A 10,533-nucleotide genomic window follows, 5' to 3' on the forward strand; every position below is an offset into this window, starting at 1 on the left:
AAAAAAAATACACACATAATTGTCTCCTTTGTAAAATCAAACGAGTTCATTGAATTCTTCGGAATTATTCTAACTTAACTCATAATTTTGAATTTCAATCATAATTTGTGGTCCTAATAGTTATACCAACTCAAGTAAAATGATCTCCTGCAGGGAGATTCATGTGGTTTCATACCAAAATGATGTTTCATTTGTAAACGAGATCTAAGCATAGTGCATTACTATCAAAATTGGGGCTTTTTACATGAATGGTGTAATTTTGTTGTAATGCTGTTAAATTTGGGTAACTTTGAGAAGAAAAAAAAAACAATAGTATAAGTTAATTTTAGAATCCAAATATAAAATAAATTCATATTAGATAAAATTTTGGTAATATTATATTTTTTTTAATTTTAATTTTAGTTTCATCTTCTCTTCTAAGTTTTTATTTAATTTAGTGTTGTAAGGTTTTTTTGTTTTTTTATAACTGAGTGTTGTAAGTTTTTGTATCAACATTTGGCCATAGTATCATACTATCATAATACTCTAGCAATTATAATTTTATAACTTACCTATGTATTTATGATAATACAAGTATGGCATGCTTTATTCTTTCTATCATTTATATGTCGTATTAGTATCGAGGAACTTCGAATAGAACCTCACAACACATTTTTTTCCTTCTTGGCTAATGCATGAAACAAATGAATCTTTTCTTTCACCGACCATAAGATCTTATGACGGTCCATTACAATTAATTTCATAATAAAAAAAGATTCGCTTTAAGCAAAATGATACAGATACAACTTGGATAAATTACAGGGTAACAAGTTACAGGGTAGAGACTAGAGATGATGCAGTGTGTGTGTGTGTGTGACTGCAATTCCACCATCACACATTGCTTAAAAATTGACTTCCACAAAACTTGTATAAATTAAAAAGGAATAAGAATTACATCATCTCCAAAATGGTGTACAACTCAGTATTTGAAATAACATTAACGCAGGTACTAGTTGATAAACTTGAGGGAGGATAGTTTATTTTCCCTAGAGGAACTTGCAACCCCAATGATCAACAGGTATCAATCAACCATTATTGCAAGAAAATTCTTAAGCTTGCCTTTTGAAACTCAAATCAAACATCACCACCAATCTGCGAGGAACATAAACCATATTTATACATTAAACATCAAAGTGTCAGTCAGCTAAAGCAACAAAACTTGAGACTCTTACTGTTTTAGCAAGTTCTTTGGCTTTTTCATCATTGAAACCTAGAGTAGCCAAGATCTGTTGACCTGCTGATTCTTTTTGAGACCATATTCCTAGAAGTAAATGTGTAGCGTTTATTTCTCCTCCTTCACCTGCATTTTATATGATAATAATTTAGTGAATACACAAGAGAAAACAAAAAATATTAAAGTAAGGTTATTAGCTAGCAGGATGAAGATCAACATTGTACAAATGCCACATCACAAACATGGTCAGATTACAAATACATTAGGCAATGGATGGGTCATTGATGAACATTTACTTTCATAGAGAGAAGGGAAACTAACTGAGCCATAACTTGGACAGTGTTTAACCTAAATTTTTAGGATCTTAAAAGTTACTTTAAAGATTAAAGCTAAAAAATAAGCTTTAAAATTATAGTTTTGTAATTTTGTAACTATTTTAACTTAAAAGTTACTTCTAAATTAAAAAGTGTTTGGCAATGCGTTTTTGGGTCTTGGGATTTAGAATGGAGAAGAAGGATAAGCTCCTAAAATTAGCTACAAGCCTCATTTTATGTTTACTTCATTAGCAAAAAAGCACCATTATTTTGTCAAGTTTTTGTACAAATGTCTTTGGCATAACCTGTCCTTTTAAAGAGAAGAGAAGCTCAAAATAAGTTGAGTCAAACACTAACTTGAGCAAAACTAGACATGGCTAAGGCATAATAAAACTGATTGCATTTGATGAGGTCTTCATATTATCAAATTTTCAGGCTTTGTTCAGTATTGGAGAAAAAAATGTCATTTAAAATAAATTTTCACACTTCAGCCTCTTTCTAACAAAAGAGGCACAAGATAACTGAAAGCTTCTTTCTAGTTGGCAACGCAAACTCACCAATGGATTCATTTCATGCATCAAATAACTCAAAATATTTGAAACAGGGACATCTAAAACTGAGCAATGAATCTAGCTGATCATTTGTAAAAATTGTTGGCAGGGGGATACTAGTTGAAACTCGTCATATGGGAAACCATGCATACCTGACTTCAATTTTTCCTCAATTGCCCAATCAAGGGCTTTCTGGGCTGGTTCAGTCAAAGGAGGATGCTCAGGGCTGAAGAAAAACAAGTCGGATTTCCCAAGTAGCCCTACTGTTTCTTCACGTACTTTCAAAAGAGTAATTCCATTAGCTCTTAAGAATTTTGCAGCATTACTTGTTCCTGGAAAGAAAACAAAAAATGATTAAGTGCTCAAGAATATACAAAAGGCACAAATACAAATCCAAATGGCAGGATCTAGGCAACAAGACTTAAAAAGGAACTTATTTCAACAAGATGAAATGAAGAAGAATAGACTCTAGTGCCACATTTTGAATAGCTCATTTGGTTTAGGTTTTACTGCATCTGAAGTTATACTGACAAAGGAACCAACCAAGGCTATGTACACGGTACCCTTTTTCTTTCAATAAGAATAAGAATGGAACATGAATACAATTGCTCACATAGTACTATAGTAGAGGGAAAAGCCACAAGTAAATTATCTCCTTCAATGAAAACTTGAGTACATCTACCTCATGATATATTGTTGAGCCCATAACTCATTTGAAAGGATAAAACAGAAGGTAACAATTTCCTTTTCCCACTCTCTTAATGATCAAGCAATGTTTTTAAATTGAGGAATAATGGAATATTTCTCAAGTTCTGGAGGCCAAAACGAGTATTTTTAGAAAGTCCAGTACACCATATGACAACCAAATAGGGCACCAAACCCCATAAGGCATGAGGTATTCAAACTTCCACAGGACTCTCATGGATATTTATAAAAGACAAGTTACCTATGTCCATATCAATACAACAAGGAGCATTCATCCAATTGGTAATTGGCAGAGTATAGACCATAAAGTATGGCAACCAAGTTCTCTATAAAAATAGAAGGTGGGTCAGAAATAGGATTATTCTAATTATGATTGAACAATTCTGCTCAGTTAAACCCATTCACATTTTAAAAATGTTGTTTACTAGTTAGAAAGAAAAACATTTAGCATCCAGGAAGCTTAACAACTACAATTTTTCCCATTCATTCAAAGAATGCCATATTGTGCATTTGTCCTTACTGAAACATGAAGGATATGAATTTTCCATTCAATATTTCAATTAATGGCTATTGAACAACTATAATTCATAGGTACTTCTAAGTCTGTCCGGTACCAGTACTAATTGGGAACACATGTATGCAATACCCACTTATCACTCAAGTACAACATAGACACCAAAGCTGGTTGCTAAGTTAAATTGCTACTTCAGTACCTTTAAAACTTGCACCTTCTTTAAAAACTTTTGCTTACTTGAGTTAGAACTCAGAACATTACAAAAGTTGTTTATATGTTATAAGGGTTTAATTTTCATACCCTATCAACATACATAAAAATTTACTCAGACAACTAATAAAAAGAACACCTTAGATATGACTTTTAAAGTAATTATTACAATCTATGATTGGATAACAGGGTAAAAAATCTGTCAATGCATTCTAATTAAATTTTAAAATTATTTTACATCTTTACTAGTGCCCATGCAACACAATTAGCCAAGCCTATTTGCATAAACTTTTTCATAAACACTAATAAGAAGTAAAAGAAACTGAACTTCTCATGCAAACTAAAAGCAACTTATGCATTTAAACTTATTTTTTCTTTTCTTCTTATTTTCCTCTCTTACGATAGAAGGACTAGTTTTCATGGCTATTACTGAAATTAAAAAGACACCAGTTGTAATTGTAAATATAAACCTTCAACCAAAATCCCCATGAGAAGCGCCTCGGTTCCCGTGTTTGGATACTTGAGCTTCCTCGCTTCCAATTCCCCCATTGCATACGATTTTATAGCCCTCTCCGACCACCTGAACCAAACCACACAACCCTCAAAACACACACTCACACAACAATCCAATAAAGTCACTGAAAAACGACAACAACAATGAACTCACTTTGGGGTTTTCTCGGGCGTATCCGAAAGGGGTTTCCTGCAAAAAACGGAAGAAAAAAAAAAGATGGAAACTTTCAGCAATCCGAGATGACCCAGAAGAAAATTCGAGAGACCCATTACGTGTGTTGACGAAGAGAGAAGCTTACGGGGTGGGGAGGCTAAACGACACGGTGGCTGAGGTTGCACGGCAATTGGTGTTGGGGAGGGAATGAGACGATGAGGTGGCGCGTAGGAGGGTGATCCTGGTGCCGAAGAGAGATGTGGGAGGGAGAGTGCAGTGGTTGTTGGGGTTTGAATGGGATAAGGAGTGAGCAGAGAGTGTAGGTAGGGATGAAGAGAGTGTGGGAATGGAAGCCATTGGAAGGAGATGAAGAGAGAAATTAGAGGTTTTGGGAAGAGGGGTTGGGTAAACGGGTAGAGTGGAAGCTTTCATGCTCAAGCAAGCTAAGAGTGAAGAGGTTTTGGAGTGTTAAAGGCTATGAATCCTATGATAGTTAGTCTTTTTTTTAAGGTTATGATAGTTAGTGTTAAATGAAGAGATCGATTATCATCGTGATCAACTATGAAAGATTATTTCAGCTTAAACTTAACAAGAGATTTTATATTTAAGTCTGAATATCCAATTGTGTAAAATAATTAAGATATGTTTTGATTTGTTAAAAATGATAGTACAAAACAACTCAAATTCAATAATTATTCCATATTTGTTTTTAAAAAATTCTCATGCTGATGGCACAAACAATTGACCACACAAAACTTCATTTTTTTTTACTCAATATTGCTGTTAAATATGGTTACGTTGATATAGTTAGGGAGATGATTCAATATTATGATAATATTACATTGTCAATAATAATTTGGCTCAATAATTCAATTGTAACAGTATTTTCTGTACTGTTTTCTATATTTTCAGAGCTACATTCAAATAACAGGATTAATTTATTTTGTTCTGAAAAAAATGGACCATTTTCATATTCTTTCTCTCAACTTTCTCTCCCAGATTTCTTTCCTTTTCTATTATTTTCCAGTTTTATTCATTTATCTGTTTTGCTTTTATGTGTTCCAACTATTTTTTAAAATTTAAACAACCAAATAAGAAGAAGAAGAAAAAAAACAACTGCCGGTGCGTATGCACGGTCCCCAAACTACCAGTCTACAGCGTATTCCTTTTTTCACGCATTGCAGCAACCTATATTATCACTACAATGTTTTCTTGAATTGGTTCTCAGAAGAGTTTTTCTCAGGGATTGAACTCCCCTAGCACAATTGTAATTTTCTTTTTTAATTAGGAAGCACTGTTTGGAATTTTGTTAGGAGGAATCCTATTACATTAACCATATCATGTGGCCCACTATTGCCCCGATGCTCAAGAGCAAGAAGAAGCCAATTTAACAAAAAAAAAATATTAATGTAGATTATATTTAAATAATTATATTAGAAACAATATTATAGTAAAATTTATTTTATGTTTATACTGTACTTCATCCATCAAATGAAGGATAAGATAAAAAATTATATTATAACTTACACGATCATCCCATGTTACTTTTTTTATCTTATACTTCAAGATGTATCAAATAAGTTTTTTAAGAAAAATTTTATCACTCGATATTATTCGATTTCAGATTTGAGTCATAAATATACAACTATGTTAAGATAATTTTACACTATCATTTTTATAATTTTTAAAATAATTTTATAAAAGATGAACAAATTTAACATATACAATAATTTATAATTGAATAACAAATTATTATTATTATTATTATTATTATTATTATTATTCTATAACCTTTTTTTGTCATGTTCAAAGATTATGAGTGAAATAATTATTTTTATCACTTAAATATCATCAGGAGTTCGATTTATCATCTCTGCATGGAAAAAAATGTCAGTAGTATCATAAGGATATTAGCCATTAATTTTTGGTGGAATGATACCAGGGCTAAAAAAAAAACTAAAATAAGGTGATTTTTAATAAGTTAACTAGTATTTTATTTGGTGTCTCCATAAAATAAAAAGTTTATTTTATATAACTAAAATTAATTATAAATAAATATTTTTAAATAAAATATATTGTGGTTGAAATTTGTACTAAATATAAATATAAAAAATAAAAAGGTTTCGGGGTTAGCAAAATGATATAGATACAACTCATTTAAAAGGGATAGTAAGTTACAGCGTAGAGATGATGCAGTGTGTGACTGCAATTCCACCATCACACACTGCTTAAAAATTGACTTCCACAAAACTTGTATAAATTAAAAAAAGAATAAGAATTACATCAACTCCAAATGGTGTAGTATTTGAAATAACATTAACGCAGACACTTGTTGATAATCTTGAGGGAGTATAGTTAATTTTCCCTAGAGGAACTTGCAACCCCAATGATCAACAGGTATCAATCAACCATTATTGCAAGAAATTTCTTAAGCTTGCCTTTTGAAACTCAAATCAACATCCCCATCAATCTGCATGAGACATAAACCATATTTATACATTAACATCAAGGTGTCAGTCAGCTAAAGCAACAAAACTTCAGACTTACTGTTTTAGCAAGTTCTTTGGCTTTTTCATCATTGAAACCTAGAGTATCCAAGATCTGTTGACCTGCTGATTCTTTCTGTGACCAAATTCCTAGAAGTAAATGTGTCACGTTTATTTCTCCTCCTTCACCTGCATTTTATATGATAATAATTTTAGTAAATACACAAGAGAAAACAAAAAATATAAAAAAGTAAGATTATTAGATAGCAAGATGAAAATCAACATTGTACAAATGCAACATCACAACAAGGTCCCATTACTAATACATTAGGTAATGGCTTGGGCATTGATAGGCATTTACTTACATAGAGAGATGGTTAACTAACTGAGCCATAAGTCGTATAGCATTCTAACCTAAATATTTAGGATCTTAAAAGTAAAGATTGAAACTAAAAAATAAGAGCTTTAAAAATAAAGTTGTTTAGTAATTTTATAATTTTTTTAACTTGAATGTTACTTCTAAATTAAAAACTGTTTGGTAATGTGTTTTTGGGCCTTGGGATGTGGAATTGACAAGGAGAAGGAGAAGCTCATAAAATTAGCTACAAGCCTGAAGCCTCATTTATGTTTACTTCATTAGCCAAAAAGCACCTTCATTTTGTAGAGCTTTTGTTCAAATGTGTTTGACTTTAGCACAACTTCTTCTGAAGAGTTAGAGAAACTCAAAATAAGCTGATTCAAAGACTAACTCAAAACTATAGACATGGCTGAGGCAAAAAAATTATAAAACTATTATTAGAACTGATCGCATTTGATGAGGTCTTCATATTACCAAATTTTCAAGTAATGGGGAGAAACAGATGTCATTAAAAATCAATTTTCCTACTTCAGCCTCTTTTTAACAAAAGAGGCACAAGACAACTGAACTCTTCTTTCTACTTGATGTTGCAAACTCGCCAATAAATTCATTTCATGCATCACGTTAATCTCAAAGTGGAAAAAATATTCGAGAAAGGAGACATCCTAAACTGAACAATGAATCTAGCTGATCAATTGCCAAATTTTTGGCAGGGTGACACTAGTTGATAATCGTCAGAGCAGAAACCACATATACCTGACTTCAATTTCTCCTCGATTGCCCAATCAAGGGCTTTCTGGGCTGGTTCAGTCAATGGAGGATGCTCAGGGCTGAAGAAATACAAATCAGATTTCCCTAGTAGCTCTACTGTTTCTTCACGTACTTTGAAAAGAGTAATTCCATTAGCTCTTAAGAATTTTGCAGCTTTACTTGTTCCTGAAAGGGAAACAAAAGTTGATTAAGAGTTCAAGAGTATACAAAAGGCACAAATCCAGATCAATATTTAAATTAAATAAGTGCTCGAGGATAAAGGCACAACGGCACAAGTGCCTTTAGAAATCCAAATGGCAGGATCTTCCCAACAAGATTTAAAAAGGAATTTATTTCAAAAAGAAGAAAAAGAAATGAAGCATAATAGACTCTAGTATCACATTTTGAATAGCACATTTAGTTTAGGTCACTGCATCTTAAGTTACAGTGACATTGTGACAAAGGAACCAACCATGGCCATGTATACATAGTTACATTTTTCTTTCAATAAGAATGGAGCATGAATACAATGGCTCACATGGTAGAGGGAAAAACCACAAGAAAATGATCATCTTCAATGAAACTAAACTTGAGTGTCTACCTCATGAAATATTCTTGTTGAACCCATAACTCATTTAGAAGGATGAAACAACCCTCTCTTTTTCTGATCCAGCAATGTTTTTATATTGAGAATAATGAAATATTTCTCAAGTTTTGGGAATGCAAGTTCTTTTAGCATGTCCTGTACCCCATATACCATAACCAAAGAGGGTACCAAACCCCATGAGATATTCAAGCTTCCACAGGGCTCTCCTATGGATTTATAAAAGACAATTGACCTATGTCCATATCAATACAGCAGGAACATTCATCCAATTGGCAATTGGAAGGGTATAAACCATGAAGTATGGCAACAAAATTCTCTTAAAAACTATAAATGATAGGTCAGAAATAGGACTATTCTATTATGATGGAGAATTCTGCTAAGTTAAACCATCCACCTTTCAAGAATGCTGTTTGATAGTTGGAAAGAAAAACACCTAGCATCCAATCCGATGTGAATGTGACCATAAAACAGTTATAACATATCTAATAAAAATACAAAAACATTTACCAGCAACAACCAGGAAGATTAACTACTGCTTTCTTTTTCCATCCATTCAAAGAATGTCATGTTGTGCTTACTGAAACTAAAAGAATTTGAACTTGCCATTCAATATTTCAATTAATGGCTATTGGACGACTATGATGCATAGGTACTTCTAAATCTCTGTCCGGTACCAATACTAATTGGGAAGACATGTATGCAACACTCACATATCCTTCAAGTACAACATAAACACCAAAACTTGCTGCAGTAGGCTTGTTACTAAAGGAAACAAATTGCTACTTCAGTCCCTTTAAAACTTGTACCTTCTTTAAATACTTTTGCTTACTTGAGCTAGAACTCAGAACATTACAAAAATTGTATTTATATTATGTGTTTAATTTTCACACCCTGCCAACATATGTCAACTAATAAATAATCACCTAGATGTGACTTTTAAAGTAATTATTGCAAAGGTCAACAACTTTACCGTACATGGCAATCTATGATTGGATGACACAGTAAGAAATCTGCCAAGTGCCAATGCATTCTAATAAATTCATATTGTAATTCTAATACTAAATTTTTATACTTTTATATTTCTATAAGATATAACCCCCATAACCGGTTGAATTTTTTTTTATGCAACACGATTAGACAAGTCTGTTTGCATAAACTTCTTCATAAGCACTTATTGTAGAAGAAATTAGGAAATAGAAAAAACTACACATCTCTTGTAAACTGAGATGAACTTGTGCACTTGACATTATAAAAAAGCTCTTTCATTTACCTTCTATAAAAGCCGAAATGGATACGTTGATTTTAGAATACAGGAGAAACTTAATTCATTTTTTTCTTATTTTTTTTCTTATTTTTTTTCTCTTACGATAGAAGGACTAGTTGTCATGGCTATTACTGAAATTAAAAAGGCACCAATAGTAATTGTAACTAACAAACCTTCAACCAAAATCCCCATGAGAAGTGCCTCGGTTCCCGTGTTTGGATACTTGAGCTTCCTCGCTTCCAATTCCCCCATTGCATATGACTTTATAGCCCTCGCCGACCACCTGAACCAAACCACACAACCCTCAAAACACACACACACAACAACAACAACAACAACAACAACAACCCAATTACATCACTGAAAAACGACAAAAACAATGAACTCACTTTGGGGTTTTCTCAGGCGTATCTGAAAGGGGTTTCCTGCAAAAACGGAAGAAGAAGAAAAAAAAAGATGGAAACTTTCAGCAATCCGAGATGACCCAGAAGAAAATTCGAGAGACCTATTACGTGTATTGGCGAAGAGAGAAGCTTACGGGGTGGGGAGGCTAAACGACACGGTGGCTGATGTCGCACGGCAATTGGTGTTGGGGAGGGAACGAGACGATGAGGTGGCGCGTAGGAGGGTGATCCTGGTGCCGAAGAGAGAGGTGGGAGAGAGAGTGCAGTGGTTGTTTGGGTTTGAATGGGGTGAGGAGTGAGCAGAGATTGTGGGTAGGGGTGAAGAGAGTGTGGGAATGGAAGCCATTGGAAGGAGATGAAGAGAGAAATGAGAGGTTTTGGGGAGATGGGTTGGGCAAAAGGGTAGAGTGGAAGCTTTCATGCTCAAGCAAGGAGAGGGAAGGGTGAGTCAGAGGTTGTTTTTGTTGACAAATATTGGAGAAAGGTAAAA

The 10,533-nt window shown here is 33.2% G+C and overlaps 2 protein-coding genes across 2 annotated transcripts; both read right to left on the reverse strand.

The window, feature by feature from the left end:
- Positions 1-675: 675 nt before the first annotated feature.
- LOC114388988 (ATP-dependent Clp protease ATP-binding subunit CLPT1, chloroplastic-like) lies at positions 676-4,677 on the reverse strand. Its single transcript, XM_028349546.1, has 6 exons — positions 4,320-4,677; positions 4,175-4,210; positions 3,978-4,087; positions 2,231-2,410; positions 1,212-1,339; positions 676-1,131 (listed from the first exon to the last, which is right to left on the reverse strand). The coding sequence occupies exons 1-6, from the start codon at positions 4,604-4,606 to the stop codon at positions 1,114-1,116; spliced, it is 759 nt and encodes a 252-aa protein (XP_028205347.1). The 5' UTR covers positions 4,607-4,677; the 3' UTR covers positions 676-1,113.
- Positions 4,678-6,303: 1,626 nt separating this feature from the next.
- Positions 6,304-10,533, reverse strand: LOC114389237 (ATP-dependent Clp protease ATP-binding subunit CLPT1, chloroplastic-like). Its single transcript, XM_028349866.1, has 6 exons — positions 10,178-10,533; positions 10,029-10,064; positions 9,813-9,922; positions 7,775-7,954; positions 6,722-6,849; positions 6,304-6,644 (listed from the first exon to the last, which is right to left on the reverse strand). Exons 1-6 carry the CDS (start codon positions 10,462-10,464, stop codon positions 6,603-6,605), a joined length of 783 nt encoding a protein of 260 aa, XP_028205667.1. The 5' UTR covers positions 10,465-10,533; the 3' UTR covers positions 6,304-6,602.

The sequence above is a fragment of the Glycine soja genome, chromosome 16 (assembly GCF_004193775.1).
Source record: "Glycine soja cultivar W05 chromosome 16, ASM419377v2, whole genome shotgun sequence".
Lineage (NCBI taxonomy): Eukaryota > Viridiplantae > Streptophyta > Magnoliopsida > Fabales > Fabaceae > Glycine > Glycine soja.

Excerpts from the sequence above, each read along its gene's own strand:
- LOC114388988 (XM_028349546.1), bottom strand. The coding sequence starts at position 4,606 with ATGAAAGCTTCCACTCTACCCGTTTACCCAACCCCTCTTCCCAAAACC. Across the intron at positions 4,211-4,319 it reads TCGTTTAGCCTCCCCACCCC|GAAACCCCTTTCGGATACGC; the intron begins GTAAGCTTCTCT and ends CGTTTTTTGCAG. Across the intron at positions 2,411-3,977 it reads CATGGGGATTTTGGTTGAAG|GAACAAGTAATGCTGCAAAA; the intron begins GTTTATATTTAC and ends TTTTCTTTCCAG.
- LOC114389237 (XM_028349866.1), bottom strand. The coding sequence starts at position 10,464 with ATGAAAGCTTCCACTCTACCCTTTTGCCCAACCCATCTCCCCAAAACC. Across the intron at positions 7,955-9,812 it reads CATGGGGATTTTGGTTGAAG|GAACAAGTAAAGCTGCAAAA; the intron begins GTTTGTTAGTTA and ends TTTCCCTTTCAG. Across the intron at positions 6,850-7,774 it reads CGAGGAGAAATTGAAGTCAG|GTGAAGGAGGAGAAATAAAC; the intron begins GTATATGTGGTT and ends TATAAAATGCAG.